The sequence below is a fragment of the Lolium perenne genome, chromosome 4 (genome assembly GCF_019359855.2).
Source record: "Lolium perenne isolate Kyuss_39 chromosome 4, Kyuss_2.0, whole genome shotgun sequence".
Classification (NCBI taxonomy): Eukaryota; Viridiplantae; Streptophyta; class Magnoliopsida; order Poales; family Poaceae; genus Lolium; species Lolium perenne.
The window spans coordinates 340,525,698-340,545,038 of NC_067247.2; the positions used below are offsets into that span (position 1 = coordinate 340,525,698).

The 19,341-nt window shown below is 42.5% G+C and overlaps 1 protein-coding gene across 2 annotated transcripts; it reads left to right on the forward strand.

Annotated features, from left to right (window-relative positions):
* The first annotated feature begins 26 nt into the window (after positions 1–26).
* LOC127296616 (uncharacterized) lies at positions 27–14,404 on the forward strand. 2 transcript variants are annotated; one of them, XM_051326777.2, is made up of 12 exons: positions 27–261; positions 756–2,268; positions 2,494–3,861; positions 4,036–4,328; positions 8,478–10,153; positions 10,931–11,357; positions 11,449–11,611; positions 11,915–12,018; positions 12,090–12,181; positions 12,277–12,506; positions 12,586–12,703; positions 14,248–14,404. In XM_051326777.2, exons 1-10 carry the CDS (start codon positions 68–70, stop codon positions 12,351–12,353), a joined length of 5,907 nt encoding a protein of 1,968 aa, XP_051182737.1. In that variant the 5' UTR covers positions 27–67; the 3' UTR covers positions 12,354–12,506; positions 12,586–12,703; positions 14,248–14,404. The 2 variants fall into 2 exon arrangements, with proteins under 2 accessions (XP_051182737.1, XP_051182736.1); XM_051326776.2 differs by lacking the exon at positions 14,248–14,404 and having other exon boundaries at positions 12,586–12,916.
* Positions 14,405–19,341: the final 4,937 nt, after the last annotated feature.

Consider the following 19,341-nt stretch of genomic DNA (forward strand, 5'->3'; position numbering starts at 1 on the left):
TCAGAAGGACACGCTCCGGCAAAACCCAGAACCCTAGCTAGCCTCCGCCCTCCGCCCTCGCGCTCCCATGGCCATGGAGTCGGCTGCCTCCAGCCCCCGCGCCGCTCTCGCTGCCCCCGGCGCCTCCAGGAAGCGGCGGCGGAGCCAGTCGCCGCCGCCCGCGGGAGAGGGCCCGAGCGAGCCCGCGCTCGCCAGGCCCCGCTTCGGGGAGAACCTCGACCTCATCCTCTCCCTCCAGGGCAAGGAGCTCTCCCTCCAAAGGTCACACCCGCTTGCTGCCCCTACTTGCAATTTGACGCAGCTTCGCTCTTCTAATGTGCCTCTCCGAGTAGGATTGAACCAATTGTTCTGTAATTCGCATGCTTCTAGTCTGGATTTTTTTTCAAGTGCTTGTTTACTGCTTTAAGTAACTACATGGGGAAATTTGTGCTAGCACTTTGTATGTTCACTGATTTGATCATTGTTGTTGACTTAGGATAATACATGCTCTATTATGGCAGATTATGGTTTCTGTAATTGTTATCCGGGTTTTGACGAGCACCAAGGCAGAAGAAAATACACTTTTTTAGTACGCACTATATGTCTGACCCCAACTTCCCAGTAGGATCTGTGTGGTTGTTGTTTCGATATTCTATTGCACAATATTTCAGTACGTCTTACTTGGCGACAGAGCATGTTTGTTTGATCGCGTCTGAATGAATCTTGTCATGCTCTGCCTGTTTCTACTCTTAACAGTTGTATGTTTAATCACGCAGAAAGATTGAACTAGCCTTCAATTTCGTAACAACCGAGTCGAGTCGATCAAGCCATGGCCATAGGGCGGACAACGTTAAGCTACTGCGGATGGTGTCGTTTATTGGAAACTGGGTGCAGTCTATCCTAATTCTGCCTGAGAGTAGCAAGAGGGTTTCCGAGCCTTTTGACCCCGTGCTGGATTATAGATGCTGGGTCATTTTGAGATTCTGCATTGAGAAGAAGCCGTCAGTTTCCATCTCTCTGAACCTGCTTAAACCGCTTGGTCGTGTTGCAAAGGATGGTTTGAGCAGAGTTCAACTCGGCGCTTCATTTGATGGCTGCGAATCCTCTTTGCTCTTCGAACGAGTTTTGGACTGCGTATCCTTTCTTTTCTCCTCCAATACGAGGGCTTTCTTCAATGCAGGCGTGGATTTGTGGACCTCTTGTGTCATTGAGGCTATTCATCTTGTCCAGAAGGTTTCGCCTAATGACAAGAGTGGCTGTGCTGTTCTTCAGGATCTTGGAAATTGCTTGCTCGAGCAATTTTCAAGTTTTCTAAGGTTCCATGCAAATCCTAAGAACCTTTTCCGTCCTTTTGTTGACAAGATTCTTGACCCGCTGTTGGAATTGTTGGTTTTACTTAATTCACAAGCAAATTCTATCGAGCACAAGCAGGCAGGCACCACATTGAAGATTGCTGAAGAAATTCTGTCAAACGGACTGTTTCATCCACAACATCTTAGTGGATATTTTGGCCTCAAGAATCTAAATAAAGCACCAATCGCTAAGGATGTCAGGGGAAGCTACCATAGACATCTATTTGAGCGTTTCAAAGGAATAAAAGCAGAAAGCAAGGCTGTACTGCTTGCTGGGTTTGGTTACTTGCTTCAATTGTTTGTTAGCAGGGCTAGAAACCAAAGTACATCTTTAGCACCGAGGGGAACATCCTTCAGAAACCAGCAAAAAAGTAGCGATGCCTCCGAAGAACCCCAGCATCATGGAGAGTCCATTTTTGAAGTGTTCATGCAGTTTATGGAACCTTTGGTGTCAGAATGTAAATCATATTCACAAAAGGACTTCTCTGATTTGGGAGTTACGAAGCTGGTAGAAGTTCATTGCATGCTCAAGTCTATCAATGAGATACTGAGAACAGTTACTCAAGAGAAAATTTATGTTCCTACAGAGGACACACCAGAAGGATCTTATTTGCAGTTCTTGCAAGACATTTACAGGGTCTTAATCTTAATGGCTGAAAAACTGTATGACTTCTGGGTGTCAGCCGTGCATTTAGAAGATACAAATATCAAGAAGATGTTGCCTTTAATGTTTGTGGAGATTGTTGTTGCGGTTGGTCATTTTGTAGAAATAGAATACAAGGTTCTGGGTGGTGACCTTGCAAAATTATGGTCAATGCTTTTTGCTTTGGCTGCTATCAATGCATCTTCCAAGGGCATCAAACCCTGTTTCCTGCTAACCTCAAAGATTTCAAGCCTTTCATCCCAAGTGATTCACACATTTAGTGAGCTTCGTCAGGTTAGTTATGTACTTCTGTGATTATTTTCAGCAACTGCCTCTAAAAAGTGGTGTTTATATTTTTTCTTATTGTTTTTGCATATGCTTCTTACATTCTGCTATTATGGTCTTCCATTGCCTATCCCAATGTTTACACGGATGGTTATTTTGCCTCTATATTGTTCCTTGGATTTTTTTTTTTTTTGGTTCAGTCTGATGATTTCTATCCTTTGGTTAATCATGTAGGTTGCACACTCCATTTGTATGCTGTGCAATACTGTGAGGACATTCAGATCTGTTGCTGGTCCAGACGTAGTACCGAGACCGTTTTCTGTGTCTTCTTTATCTTCTCATAAATGTTTGGAATCACTGGCAACGTTGTTGAGCTCTCAAACATTGAGGGATGCTATATGTACTTCAATAAACTCAATGCCAGAAGGACAGTCTAGTCGGTGCATAGAGGAGCTGACAGTAGATCTTACAGATACCTTGAAATGGATGAATACTTGCAGCGAGGATGTTGATTTGGAATCACAGGGAGAGTCCCTCTCGATTTCCAGGAAGTCAGTTTTTTATCAGAAAGCTGAACTTCTTGGAAGGCACTTATGTGAACTATACACCAGCGTGCTTGACTCAATTACCGTGACCTCTTCAAATACTGCACTGGTTGCAAGATCTGTTGAAAGGCTGGTCAACGCAATCCAGCCCAAATTAAGTCAGTTGGTGAGAAATGATTCAGTTAGTTCAAGCGAGTTCATTTGCTCAGTTGTAGGAAACAATCTATCTAAGAAACAATGTGCCAAATGGCAGAAGATTCCAAGTTTGTCCTGGATGTTTGTCTTCTTCTTCCGCATATATACATCATGTAGAAGTCTGTATCGGCAATCTGTTGGTCTCATGCCTCCAGATTTAGCAATAGAAGCAACAGAATTAGTGGGGAATTCATTCACTGTATGCTGTGGAAAGGAATGGACTAATGCTTCCAATGTTATCGCGGAAGGGTACTTTGCTTGGATTGTTGAAAGTTCAGGCTCCTTATTGGATGTTATCGAAACTTTATCTCAATCCATTCCAAAAAACCATTCTGGTTTTGCTATGCTTGTTTACGTCCTTCATATGATGGCTTTGCAAAGACTCAATGATCTTAACAGGCAGATTAATGCGTTTGATTATTTGCTTGAAGATAACACACAGCAGTTTGATACGGAGGATAGAGGAAACACTGCAGTATTCAAGGAGTCCTGCTGTCTAGAGGCTGCTCGACTAACCAACTTTATGATGAACTATGTGGGAATATTATCTTCAGGAGAAAATGGTCATTTTCAGTGTTATGAGATTAGTTCTTCCTGGGATCTGAGTATATGCTCTTTAGATGAAGGTTCTTTCCATATAGCAACTTGGCGGCTTCTGTGTGAAAACATTGATATTTGGAGTCCGCATGCATCTAAGAAAGACTTAAAGAGCTTCTTTTCTAATCTGATGAAGTTCTCTTTTGTTCAAAAGAGGTCATGTAAAGATGAGGAGAATAGTGGCAATCAGTGTTCACATAGAGAAATAACTTTGCATACTATTTCAGTGGAGCTCCTTTGTGATACTATCATTTATGACCGAAAGGTTTGCATCATCCTAGCTTTCCATCCAAAGAAATATTGTTATTCAACAATTTACAGTGCATGTTCTGCTTTCATGATGATGTGTTTGTTCCGCAGTTCAAAGTTTTGGTAAATTCTTCCGTTTGCTCTTTCATACTCACTTGGCCTCATTTGGGACGTATGTACTACTTTGTAGGTGCTATTGAAGAATTTGGCATCAAGTTTTTGCCATGCTCTGAAGAAATCAGTATCTTCTTTTGTCACTCGAGCTGATGAAGATGCATTTCTGGATATCTCACCTGATTTGATGGAGATATTAGATAAACTGAATAACAAGAAGTTGGTTGGTGGTACATATCCCGATGAAGATGGGGTAGATAAACACCGGATCTGTGAGAATTTACTTAACTTCTTGAGCACGGTTCCTGGATTTCATTCGAACTCCAAGTCATTCTTGCGGCTTATAACTCATATTCTCCATCTCGAAAGGCAAGTGAACATTTTATACATTTCTCCATTTGTTTGTACTAATGATGATGTCTACGCTTTCTGTCATTGCACTAATGTTAGCATCTGAATCTTTATATACTCCCCACCCTCTCTCCATGGGCTCTTGAACAGCAAGGCACTTTTGACCCAGGAAATTGGTCACAGTTGTACTTGCCCCAAGACATATTTTTCTACTCTGTGCTCATTAATTCTACTTATCCTTGGCTTAGATAATTGATTAATTGGAAGGGTAGGAGTAGGAGTGCCAAATCTCTGAGAACAGAAGGTCCATTATTTTTATGGATCTTGAAGCCGTTGATAGTTTAACTTTCACGTGACCACAAAAAACAAATCAATATAGTTGCTGATCTGTACAACTTAAGAATTTTTCACATTATTGTCATTGGTTATAGTGGTTTTTGACACTTTGATCCAACAAATCAATATTGTAGCTTCGTTATGTTCCTTATTGCTCCACCAAGAGCAGGACCGTAGTAGCAGGGTATCGGGCTCTATGCAACGTCTAGAGAAGAAGCAAAGCATCCGCAGTAGCTATCACACTAATTTCTAGCATGCATCTGTCAGAAGAAGGCCACTAGTATAAAGACAACATGGATTTGATAACATGTTTTACAGACTGAAATTTTGGCATATCTGCAATCAATACATATGAGCCATAAATCGACGAAACATCTGAAATAGAAGAATAACAATAGACTAATAGAAACCAGTTTTCAAATTTTTGACCAACCTGTTGATTTATAAGGAGGATTAGTAGCATATATGATGTGCTTTGTTCTAAACCATTATCGTGTGCAGACTATCAAGATGATGTCTGACCCACGGGAAATAGTAAAAAATGTGGAGCTTCTACCTCGAAATTACCCTAACATAACTCTTCTGACCAATGTCCACTTCTTGTAGCGAACTTGTAATACCTCTGAACAACATCTAGAGCTTCTAACGAATATTGAGGGAAAACTAACAGAACATGACCAGTAGATTAATGTCAGAAGACTATCAGTACACAGAACTTTTATCTGGGATAATTTAAATGCTGACACATAAATCTGGAAGTATTGCTGCAGATTTCACAAAGGCCAAACTGATTGCGCAAATTAAAACTGATGGTTGAACTACTTACTTACAGGCTTTTTTTTTTTGTATATAGTGGAAATGCTTTATAAATTGATAGCTAACTGCTGAAAAAAATTGACATGTGAATGACATTTCCATAAAATTGCAGCTTTTTACAGGTCAAGATTAAAGACAAATATTTTAGCTCTTAAATTATAAAGTTCATATGTGCACAGTAGAGGAGCTATATTATGTGTTTTACTCCCTGGTTCAAAGGTAATAGATGTTTAAGAAACTTTAGGTTTAGCATCACTTGTCGCTGTCGCACATGCCTAAGTCACAACCTTTTCGTTAGAAAAAAGTTATGTTTTTTCATATTTTTTTTATTATGCCATGCCAATTAAACCTAAAATTCCAACAGTAAGGACTCTTTACGCTTTAATGTTTTCCTAAAAATAGGGACTCTTTACGCTTAATGTATTTCGAGGCAGCAAATACAATCTAAACCTCCTGTCATGACCAAAACATATTAAGGTAAATATGCCGAACCACTGGAACAAATCCCAAAGTTCCGGTCAAGAGAAGAAAATTATAACGCTGCATCCATTATTGCCACATTGCCAAGTTATATATAGGAATACTAACTGAAGCAACAAGGAAATTAATATGCAAAAATTTGACCTGTCAGCATTGCTTTGTTATCTATAGCAAACCAGCACAGCGCAATGCAATATTTCTTTTTGAAATATCGCTCTTAAATTGTCTGCTCATCTATAGGAGCCAATAGAAATGTAACTGACTATTTTGTTAGGTATGGTTGCTATCATGAGAATCTCTTAACACCTTGCAGATCGTAGCTATCTTACTCAGACATGGACATTTCACAATCCAGAAATAATAAAAAATCTTCCTCATATATCTGGAAAAATACATGCAGTTCTTTAGTAAACCAAACAAGAACCAGTTGGTCATTCCTTTGCTGGGGTCAAATAGCAACGGACCTTGCTAACTTCAATATGTCATGTGCACGATGTAATGATGTATGTACCGGTTCATCTGCTCATGTTCGTGCCTGGAAACAAATCTTTAATTCAAGAGAATAATGGACTATAAGGTAATGAGATGCTCACTGCTTTATCTTGGTGCTCCCATTACATCTCCTCACTCCTCTATTCTCCTTCCCACCAAACTTTCTTCTGTCTCCATTGAGACCCTCTTTTCTAACTACTATCAAGAGTTCACAACGAAAGTATTAGTATCTTCACAATACAAGCAGAATTTCAGAGGATGTTCCAGCTATGTCAGCAATCTAAAATTCTGTGACGAAATTATAGTCCACATAATCCAGTTCCTCAGAATACAGGATCATCGTTGTAGACATAGTCATTTGAAGTGCACTTTGACAAATAAGATATACCCTCCAGTCTTATTTTCCTAACTCCTACACATGAACGAATTGCAGTAGCTGTTGTGAGGAGGTTCGATGCTCTGACACACCGCCTCCACTGTTTGTGAGCTCATGGCCTGTCGGTAGCATAAGCGCCCGGGAGGACGACATCGTTGGCGGTGGCATGGCCCGCCGCAAGTGAAATAGCAACCATTTGCAGAAAATTGAAGGACCCCATCTTCTCATCTATAACCATAGCACGCATGCCAAATTGCGAGTTTTTTTACCCCAAGTTAGTTAATTCAAGATATAAGGGAGTAAATATTACACATTCAGACTTAAGAATTTTGAGACAAAATGATTGCATGAACCTAGCATACCAAATATAATACAAATAGTAGTGAGCGAACATTAAATCTTTAAGAACTTTTGAACTATCTGAGCTCAATCTACTGCAGTTCTAACAGTGAACTTATATTAGTTCAGAATTGAATTTCGGGCTACAATGCAAAACAATGAAAATATAGTTCGGGATTCAAGTTTTCTTTTTTCAATTTCTTCTACGATTAAAATGAACTATGCATATATCTTTGTTTTTTCCAATTACTTATCTTCTTGGTGACTGTATTTATGGTAGCCTTTAATCTGAAGAACCAAATATCCATCGCAAATCAACATTAAACTGTGAGAATCCTGTAAATGCGTTCAAATCAAACATCATAAGATGTAGTCTATGATAACATCCCGCAAGAGCCATCACAAGCAATCTAGTTCATAAGTCTGTCAAAAGGAAATAGATTGTGGGAGTGTGAGAACAGAAAACCAATACATGCCAAGCTTGGCTGCACACTTGAACTGCCAACATCATAAGAAGGTAAATAACAACCTGCATGGTTGAGGCTAATCTCATTCACCGCCTGAACCAGGCACATAAGGTCCAGATTCAGAACAAGCAAGAAAAACATTGTGGTGGCGGTTCCGCCAGACAGCCACACAAACGATAGTGAGATACTGTGGGAGGGTGGTCGACGGAGGCACTTGGGCACGTGAGCTAGAGGCTGGCGCGTGGGCGAGCTACGGGGGAGGGTAGGAGGCCCCGCTTGAGCATGTCGATGGCACGTGGTCGGGGGAGAACCTGGGAGGGAGGGATGGAGGGCGTTTCAGCTCCGTGGCGGGGTGAGGTGATCCGTGGAGCTCACTGAAGCGATTCTTCTGTTAAAAAAAGGAAGGAGCAAGGATGCAGGAGAAATGGGGCAATCATGGAGTAATAAGCGGAGGCAGTCTTGCAGGCAATTATGGATTGGCAGGGGATTAGAGGATCCAGAGCGTGTGGGCATCGGCTTGCCGAGGGATGTGTGCATAGCCTGATTTTCAGGAGGGGAGAACAAATGAGTCTCGACCGTTTGATGAATGCGTATGGACGGTTAGGATGTAATTTTCCTGCCAACTTCGTGCTTTTATATGTAGTGGAGATATATTTAATGAATTAAGATAAACTTCTCCGACATGTGAACGGTGAACTATGTGCCACCTAGTTAATGCCACAACCTTCTTGGGTAATCTGCGTTATCAACCTTGAAATCCTTAATTTTGAGGAAAGCACATGCTAGCCTGCACATTTCTTATATGCAATTGTAACACTCTGTTTATCCTGCTGACGAATTCCTCAATTTCTTTACTTGCAGACTTCTGCTATTGGCATTGCTAAGGCGTTATGAATTATGTAATCCCATTGAGCTAATTCGTCTGTTTATATGTTGCCGAAGAGCAACGCAAAATCTCGTTTCAAAATTTGGCAAAGAATACCCAGAGTCAAAGCAATACTCAGCATTTTCCAAACTTATTGGCAACTCGGACTCTCTGATTTGGCTTTTGAGGTCTGTTCAGGAGATTATTCATTTATCACATAAAATATTTGAAGAGCACACCGATGAGAAGAAAAATACCTTATTCTCCTTGGTAGATAAGACTTCAGAAATATTTTCTACACTAGCGAACATGAATTCTAAATTTTGCTTGTTGGGTCCCAAGAAACGAATTGAATGTTCCCTGGAGCATAGTGCTAGTGAAAGCGACACTTCTGAACATGATGCCCAGACATGTGATACACTGGAAAGTTCAGCTTTGGAATACGTCAAAATTATGGCTGAACAGTTGGAGAAGACTGCAACTGGCATACCTGTAACTGTAAAGGATCGCAATTGTGTTATCAAATTAGAAAACTGTTATGACAATGTGTGCTGGGATACATTATTATGCACTATGTCTTGCATAAGTGGGTTCTTGTGGGGTGTTGTTTCAGCAGTTGAAAGCACAATCAAAGACTATCCAGTAGCAAGCTCAGAGGAAAGAAAAGTGATGCGTCAGTATGCTTCCAATTTCAGCAGATTTATTGCTAAATTTGAGACATTTATAGATATTTGTCTGCATGTATTGTTTATGGAGAACAAGGATTGTGGGTCTGTTGATTTGATCTCTACTCGTCTTCCACAAGAGCTGGATTGTGAGAATGGTTTTCTGAATATTGATGCAGTCATGGATGGATGGACTATGCATCAGTTAAAATTACAGCCAGATGGCCCACCCAGTATTCCAAGTGAAAGTCATAATTTTGGTCTGTTCACTATACAATGTATGAAAAGATCTCTTTTGGAAAATCTGTTGAATGGTAAAGGTCCATTCATAGCATTTACATTGAAGGAGCTCTACACTGTATCTGCTGCTATTGTTAAGTTGAAGGGCCTCCTATCCTTTCCCCGTGATGTTTGCAGGCAGGAATGCAATCCCTCTCAACAGATGTCATTGGATCCAATGGTTGGGACAGCTTACATCGCTCTACAAAAAATTGCAGACATGTCTAATTGGCCAGATATGTTTTCTCTTGTATGGATTGATGGGATATTAAGATATCTTGAAGTTTTAGGAACATTGCCTGAACACAAGCTGTCAAAAGAACTGTATGCTCAGATAGTAAATGCACATGTAAGGGCTATTGGAAAATGCATTGTACTTCAAGGAAAGAGTGCATCTCTACCTACCCATGAAATTGGAACAAGCATGAAAGAACTTAACTTACAGAATAAATCTGATTCTGTAGTTACTAAATATATCATGGATAGGCAGAATAGGTTAAATTCACTGAAATCAAGACTTAGACTATCAATGAGAAAATTTGTTAATGTTGCATCAAATATGCATTTAAGTGCAACTATACAAGTCATTGAAAGAGCATTGGTCGGAGTGAATCAATATAGCCACTCAATATATGAAGTGAAGACTGGAGAGTCTAATGGTGGGATAGTTTCTTCTGATGTTTCTGCTGGAATTGACTGCCTCTATCTTCTTCTTGAAACTGTACCAGGTTAGCAGCCAAAAATTCTGTTGGATACTGTATTATATATGACTATCTTTCCTCCGATGAAAGGTGTCTTCATTCTCCAAAGAAACCAGTAATGTACTAAATCTTTAACATCATTATATGCATGTGAACTAGTGGTTCAACATACCTCACAATAGCATTAATTTTAGGATTTTATTGCTCACTAATGGTTAATATACAGTCCAGTGTTTACTCCTGAATACATCAAGTTATAAACGTCAAGTAGTTCTTCGATGATTACAAATTTGGATCAGTCATAGGTAGCTCTGTACATAACGGAAATCTCTTAAATAAATATGTATTATGCTATTTTGGAGGAGTGCTCAATCCTCCCTTTCCATATTTTATCCTCTTTTAGTAACACCGTAGTTTCTTAATGCTTAGAATCCATGATTTGCCTTAAATGACCAGGTTTTGCCATGGAATGTTTATAACATATCATTACCGGAACATATTGTTGCTATTTTGGACCTTTTGATCTGAATATTTACCAAGTAGTGTACGGGGTGGTTCGTGTACCTTGGTGGTACTGGTGTGTGAAAGATAATGGTTTCGAAACCCCCATATATGCCAGAAAATGTTCAGAACCATGTATTCTCAAAATATAAAGTATACTGTATAAAGGTGTGGAGTTTGTATATTTGCCAGCGTCATCTCAACTGCAATGCTTTTATGGATGTATATCAGTATTTCATGCTTTACATCTTGTTTCATGGCAGGAAACAAGTCGTTTGGACTGATTTTCTTCTCATTATGCAGGGAACAAGCGTGTTTTTAAGAGAACCGTCCCGGGCCTAGTTGGTGCTTTATTCAACATTGTTTTACACCTTCAGAGTCCACTCGTTTTCTATACAGAGAAGCTGCCGTCTCTTTACCCTGACTTTCATCCAGATGCTGGAGCTATTGTCCTAATGTGTGTTGAGGTTATCACAGCATTTGTGGGGAGGCATACTTTTCAAATTGATGCATGCCATGTGTCCCAGTGCCTGCATCTTCCCGTGACACTATTTAAGGGCTTCAAACATCTTGCTGGTCAGACTGTATCCCATTCATCAGAAAAGTCTGGTGGCCAAACTGTAGGACAACCTCTAGATACTGAAGAATATATATTTGACAGACAGTTTTCCATTGACATGTATGCTGCATGTTGCAAATTGTTATGCACTGTTCTTCGGCACCAACAACGGTAAATATTTTGGCTCCTTATTGATTTATTTCTTGTGACTTCATGTTTCTTAAGTTAAGCACTTATATTGTTATTTTTAACTTCAATCTAGTGAGGTTGGACGATGTGTGGCTGTCCTGGAAGACTCAGTAAACATACTTCTGAGTTGCTTAGAGTCTGCGGATCCCAAGATGGTTAGGATGGCAGGACACTTTTCTTGGAACAAGGAGGAGGCACTGAAATGTGCTTCCTTTTTTAGAAGGATCTATGAAGAGGTCAGTGGTGCTTATATATTCTACAGTACTATTTGAAATGATATATCTTGCTATGATAGTATGCCATGTCCAGACTGGGATGTGTTCTCTGCTGGATCTAGTTCACATTTGTACTGGGATTATCCACCGCCCGAGATTTTTGGTATCCTTAACTGCAATATCCTTCTAAATGCAAGCTTTATAATTATGAACTCTGCAACACAGGATTTTGCATTTTGGCTTTCACATGAAATTTTAAAAATGACACGCAAAGTATGCGAACAAATCAGAAGTACTAATTATCCTTTTGTGTGGACAATATAGATGCGTCAGCAAAGGGAAATTCTAGGAAAGCACTCAATCCACTTTCTTGCTGGTTATATCTCCATGTTTTCTGGACAGGGTCCATTTCAGACAGGCATAACTAGGTATGTTATAACCTATTGGAGATCTTCTGCTTATCTTTTGTGTCGGCAATCTCACCCTTTGTAAATGACAGAGAAATTGACGAGGCACTGCGACCTGGGGTTTATTCTCTAATTGATATCTGCGAGGAAAGTGATTTTCAACAGCTTCACACATATCTGGGTGGTGCGTGATCTCTACCAGTTCTATTCATGAACAATTGTTACTTCCATAAATACTTTCTGACGCTCAAAATAATTCTTTCATTTTTTGCCTTACAGAGGGCCCATGCCGAACCACTCTTGCTAATTTGGTGAATGACTATAAACTGCACTTCCAGTATCAGGGAAAAATCTAGTCCAACTTGCAAAATATTTTTTGAACACTTCTGCTTAGGCCAGATATAGAATATGTTGTGTGGTCATCTTCTGCATGATCCTGGGCTCAAAGTGGACTAGTGTATACCTGAATGCTTATGCACCGAAACATTGGAACAACCAATGAGACTATGGTTAGTTTTTCAGTCTACATTTTATAAAATTAGATTCAAACACGAGACTGGTTCTGATGTCTGTTTAATCATTTTGCAGATCTGATGCTCACATCAGCCTGCTGGTATATGTGATGTAGAGAAATCAAATTGTTTGCAGTGAATCCCAATAATCGAACTCAGTAATGTCAAGCAAATGTTGGCATTCATATTTTGGGGTATGTCTAACACACTTGTCCTAGAATAAACTATTATAATATTCAGGCCATACTCTGTATCAGTTGAAACTTCATTTTCACTAAAGTTGTTAACAGTGTAAAGGCGATTTTGTGGTGTCTATGATCCAGTAAGTTGGGTGCCAGGGTGCCTGACCCAACTTTTTCTCTTTTGTAATTAACTTATCGAAAATTATAAAAGAAATCTCGGATGTAGTTGTGTGCAAAATATGTGGGCGTATCTATATATGCTGCGAAAAACAAAATGTAAGCATATAGGATATCAGAACCATTGCAAGCATATAGACTGTACCACATATACGTGCATGAAGTTTTTATTTTCCTTCTCGAAATTTGGAAACCTACACTCGCTGAAAATCCGTGTCCATCTATAGTTTGCTCCATACTTTATTTGACTCAGGGATAAGATTTGAGTGGCAGAAACATTGACCAATGTCTCTAAAACACTTGGCAATATTTGTCACAGTGATAAAATTTTCTGTTGCTATTTATCTCTAGAACACCAAGTCTCCAACACAAGCTGTTTGCTGTGTTTGTGCTGCTGTGGCCTGCCATCTCTACGCTACAGCCGCGACCATGGGCATTGTGGCCACACTGCATCCATGCCCACTTAATTGCTGTCGGTCATTTTCGGTGGCTAACAGGTAAAAGGGGGGAATGGGGATAAAATAAAGTGGATTTCGTTAATATTAGTTTTATAGTTTCTCATCCATGCCGCTTTAGGACCACTATTTCCGTATCAGGGCTAGGTGGGTGCAAGTGTATGATGCAGTTGATCAGCGTAGAGAGGTACCAGAACCCCAGAATCCCACCAGGTCACTCAATGATCATGCCACTCAGTTGACTTGCATTTGCCAAGGGTATTACCGTCTCTACATTTTTATTTTGGGGGCTTGAGATGGATAGCCAACCACATGCTGAGATAGGAGTCGTGGTCACCGTCAGTTGACGGGCCCGGGAGATAGAGAATATCTGAGGTGATAGGAGGGGAGAGAAGAGATAAGGGAACCACCATGGAAGGTGTGATGTGCTACACATGGTGGGTCATGGAATTAGGTGGATGCGGCAACAAGATAGCCGAGCCCCAAAGCTAACAAGCGCGCACGCACGCAGGCACACCACTATCATTGGATAAAAAGTCTTTCGCTAGGCCACAGGGCTGAATCAGATTCCCACGATCGTGTGTTATCCATTCATCGATCTGCCCATGACTGGACACTTGCAATCTCATCCACATCCGTGTATGCAGTATGCGCCACGCCCACTGCACCTCAGGTTTTTTGGCCAACTTCTCACAGTTGTTTCTTGTCCGAGCATGGCCCTCATCGTCCATTTTCTGATGTGTAGCCAATGCTGGAAACGTGCATAACAATTTGAATTGCACTGGAAAGGATTCTCGTTTCTTTTTCTTTTCTTTGTCAGGCGTATACAATGCTATACACGTGTGCAGCATACTGTATTGTCAGTTTCATCTAGAACTAGAGTTCTGAAGGCACAATTTCAAATATTTCCTTGTTTATTTGTAGATTTCTCATCCAGTGCATGGTTGAACCTCTTGTTGGGTGAAGTCGAGTCAACCTGGGCAGGGTGTATAGTGCATGGTTTCCCAACGCGGATTTGCAGCACACACGCATCAGTGTGTCTGATTTTTGAAAAAAAATTGAAATTGGTACTTTGAAGTTTTTTTTAAAAAATTATGTGGACAAATGTGTATACATGCTCTGTATATTGTTGCAAAGTTTCGGTAAAAGAGCGGTTGTATTTTGAGTTACAGATAAAAAGCAATATTGTGGCTGTAGCACAAAATGCAACATTTCTTTTTATGAAATTTCTCCGTTGATTCTTTTAGCGGTGGCCGAGGTGCTGCTGCAGGTTTCTCCATGGTTTCCCACTAAAAATTGATACAGTAGCAGATTTGTTATTTGTCAACCCTGAACCACCAAGTTGACTCAAATATATGTATGCTCCTCCCAACCCAAATCTTGAGGATCTCCTTCCCCATCAAGCTGATTTTCACCCACTTTTGCATCGAGATATGGTGTTTGATTTGTTAGTTCCAGGTTTGTCTTGCAGCCATCATGAGGTTTAGCTCCAATCAACATCATTTACATGCGATGCACACAAAAAATAAAGGGGATGCTAGGGCCTCTTGAAGGAGCTTATCTCTCTGACTTTCTGGTCCTCCAAGCAAAGCAAAGCAAAGCAGCACTACGAGTCGCAAAGCATTTGCCTCCAGTTAGCATTGGACCACGTGTGCCCAAGCATTGTCACTCCTTACTCAGCATCCTTCGTCCCACCCAACCAGAGATGTCCAGCACGAAAGGATAAAGCTCGCTGCCCATATATATAGCGTGTTCCAGGCACGGCCCGTCTAGTGCGCCCGGATTATTATACTGTACTTGCGTGACATTGTATGGATTTCGTCATCGAATTCGTCATCAGGGATTTCGTCATTGAGCTCAAATTCATTTTTCGTACTGTAGCATATTATTGGTGGCAAAAGACAAGTCGATTTGGCGAGGTACAGTGGGAGGACGAGCCATGTAGCATCTCAAATCTGTTACGTTGTCGACCAAAACGGCAATGTACCACCGGTGAGGAGGAGACCATGTACGTGGTACACCGGTAGTCGCACAAATGGCGACGCGACATGACGCTGCTCACTAGGATCTGATCTGCCAACTACTATCTCCCGATCCACTAATAATTGGGCGTTGTAGCCATCTCTGCATCCCATCAATTATGCTTGTCACGCACGTACGAGTACGATCCAGGTCCCTCCCCCTATGTAGCTTCGTCGCCGGGACCAACCTTGCCTTGGCACTTGGCACCATGGCAGCACGGGCACGGTGGAGGACAGGGCAAAATTTGACACGGAGCTATGCTAATTGGTACGCAGAGCGAGCTCCACATCAGTGGATATTGTGAATGGACAGGCTTGGCTGAACTATACTACCAATGATACAGGTGACAATGACCTGAGCTTCAGCGGCACAACCCAACCGGTTCTGTTGTGTCTGAACCGATCCACGTGGATAGGAGAACCGGACGTGCACGTTCCAGCACCGTGACCCAAACAAACCAGCCGTCTAACGTGATCCAACCGTCCAGACAGTGCGCACGTCCTTCCGTGGGCCGGGGTCTGCATGGCAGCGAGCCTAGCTCCAAAGCTGGCCTGACGCTTTTCTTTCTTTAGCTATCAATGGAGGCATGTTGCCTCCAAAGCTGGCCTAACGCCTACGCTAGGTACGTCGTTCGACACCTACGATTAACCGCATGCTTTCATCAAATACCGATGTCTTGGCCTTTTTTATCATGCCATCATCGGTCATTTTTCTTCCATCCCCTACCACCACAACAGACATCGTGATAGCCATGGCCAAGGGCATAGGATCGAGGGGATGGTGTCTAGGATGGCCCTGGGGCTCGAGAACTGGCCGAGGCCGAGGTCAACAAGGAAGACGCGGGGTTTGGGGGGGGGGGGGGAGGCCAGAACGATTCACCACCACCATCCCCGTCGCCACCATGGTCGCACGAGTCCGTCGCCATCGACCTTTCCGAGTTCGAGTTCGATGTCACCATCCACTTGGGCATGAACTGGGATAGGTTGCGCACGCGCCTCCCCCAGAAGTTCACGTCGGTGATCGATGGGCAAGAGCCCCACCAGCTTGTGTTGCGGGTGCCCGATGGCTTGATCGGTCTGTGATCCGTGCAAGTGTTGTTCGATCCTGTCGGCCAAATGTATCTCCACAACGGCTGGAGGCAGTTCGTCCGCGCGCACGCCATTGAAGTCAGACGCTTCCTCATCTTTAATTTTGACGTCCACGAGACCATGTGCCGCCGCCGCTACCACTTTGACAAGGATGACTAGGCCAGAGCAACGCCGCTACCACTTTGACGAGGATGACTAGGCTAGAGCAAGATGAAGACGTTGGTATCTCGTACTACGTTTTTTTTTAATTTCTAGTTTATTACATCAATTTGCTTCAAGCAAATTGTCCCCAAAGTATGTATGCAACCCATGGATGTAGCCAAGATTTTCAAATATTTAAGAAAGTTGGATCAGACCGCGGACCAAATAAATCGCGTTGTTGGGCGCCAGACTACGGTCCTTTCTATCCGTGGCGCGACCCAATACATAATCGAACAATTTGGTCGAGTCGTTATGGGTCATGCCGCTAGAGGTGCCCTTATGCTTTGCCTCTTTTCCACCTATGCACAATTCTCGGTTTGTGCATATCAGATGACTATTTCTGTGTTTTTCATAACTATGATCCACCTATGTCGATTTAGCGGCGAAAGTACAGTAGATCAGAACAAAGAAACTAACACCAACAACAAAGGGCCCCCAAGTAAACTCGAAAATTACACGAGGGCTCTAAGCCAACATCTGTAGCTTCGTTTACATCTTGATATTTTTCCATTATTTTTTTTGGGAAAGGGGAAGTGCCCGGTTAATAGATGCACAAAACCATATATGTCTCCATGCTTTCGGTGACGAAATTGCAGAAGACCAAACCTGCATAAGGTGGATTTACTTCTGAGATGTTGAAGATCGAGTTGCACTTGTCGCTCACCTCGACAGGTGATGACCTACTGTCGTTGAGCGCATAATGGCTTGCACTGTGGGTAGACGAATTGCTGCTTTGTAACCAAATACTACGATGAAGAAAACCAAATTACGGAAGTATGAACCATGAGAACCAAGAGCTGCATGCAGTAGATCATGATGATGAAAACTCCGAAACCTTCATTAGTACGACACTCCAATCTCCATGGCCGAGGCAGTGCTAGCTAGACACACAAACCTGGAGGGGCTAAAACTACAAGCCAGATGGTGATTCTTTTTAGTATATTTTCCAGTTACAGAGATCTTCAAATTTTGACAATATTTAGTACTCACTCCGCTCCATGATTCTTGACATGGTTTTAATTCAAATTTAAACTATATATACGACAAGAATTATGAAACGAGTGAGTATCTTAGTCTATTGTATATTGTTATTGTTAAAGTTGCAATAGACACATAATCGTTTTTCCAAGGATTCATCCGGGCCTACACCTCCATTGCGTCACAATCATCTATGGGCCCGAGAGGCGATATTATCTGCGACTTGTGGACTATATTTCAGACGGATCACAGTCTCCGAGTCAGCCATGTCGAAGCTGCTTTGGTGCCGAGACCAAACGCATTGGCGCCATGTCCCCACCATTGAGAGGACTACATGCTCGCTCTCATCTCCCAATGTGGACAAAGAATATCGCCGCAATGTGCTTGGAAAACAATTACATATATGCTTGTGATGATAGCGTGCTGATAGGGTTGCCCCTCGTGCCGACACATCACCCACCACAGCAGCAGCAAAGCATGGGTTTGCACTCTTAATTAATTAGGACTACCCAATCAACAGCCACGTAGCCTGGGGGTTCATCTGGTGACCAGCTATGGTGTGCTTGAAGGGCAAAGAGAAAAGGCAATTGTTCTACCCACCCAGCATTTTATATCTTACTGTACGTTTTAATAAAGAGGATTAAGTTGTGCTTTGTACAAGAAATCGATAGTGCTAGTAAGAAGATACTACTCCAGAGTCCAGAGACGATACTAGTGGCGATTTACACAAAAATAACCCAAAACTGAAAGAAAAGCACAGACTGACCCTCCGGCGAAACTATTTCACCAATCTAACCCTTTTGTGTGGCGCCCCTCCCACGGGCGCCACACATGCCCATGTGGCTCCCCTCCTGCCGGCGCCACTGATCCAGCCGACGTGGCCCCCTCGCCGCTGAGCTGGTGCGCCCATCCGACGTGGCAGCATGTGTGGCGCCCCTCCCAACGGCGCCACACATGCACTTGTAATCCCCCAAAACATACTGTGAGACACTGCCTCGGGGACTTAGCCGTTGTGCGAGGCTCGATGTGTGGCGCCGATGCCACGGGCGCCACACTAGCATGTGTGGCGCCGATGCCACGGGCGCCACACATAGAGGCTCGCGAAAACGGCTAAGGACTTATCGTCCGGAGCCCCTGGATGTTTTCGACCCAATACTTGATATAAGTTGGCATGTGTGGCGCCGATGCCACGGGCGCCACACAAGCACTTGTGGCGCCAGTTGGAAGGGCAACATTGGACACAACAAGTAGCAAATTCATGACATACACATATAACACTTCATAGGTCACATTGTAGCACGTAGATTCAAACAACAAGTAGCATTACACACCATGGTTCGAAATGACATAGGGTTCACAAATCGATACTTATGAATATAGAGTTCACAACAACACGTAGCACATCCTAGTAGCGTCCTCGACGTGCCGTCCTCGCGGGCTGCTTCCGGATGGCCATCCTCTTCGTTCGCTGCCGTGGCTGCTCCTGCTGCTGCTCCTGCTGCTCCTCCTCCTCCTCCTCCTCCTCCTCCTCCTCTGAAGAGAACGGCTCGTCGTTCCTCATCCTCGACAAAGCTGATCTCCGCCGCGGCCCCTCATCCTCCTCAGTGACAACCTTCTTTCCTCGGTTGACATAATCTTCCGGAGTGTACCGGTTTGGACCCTTGCCCCTTGGCTTCAAATGGTAAGCTGACCGTGGGGCTTGCTTCGAGGTACGCTTTGGAAGTATGCC

Excerpts from the sequence above, each read along its gene's own strand:
- LOC127296616 (XM_051326777.2), top strand. The coding sequence starts at position 68 with ATGGCCATGGAGTCGGCTGCCTCCAGCCCCCGCGCCGCTCTCGCTGCC. Across the intron at positions 3,862-4,035 it reads CTATCATTTATGACCGAAAG|GTGCTATTGAAGAATTTGGC; the intron begins GTTTGCATCATC and ends ACTACTTTGTAG. Across the intron at positions 11,612-11,914 it reads TTAGAAGGATCTATGAAGAG|ATGCGTCAGCAAAGGGAAAT; the intron begins GTCAGTGGTGCT and ends TGGACAATATAG.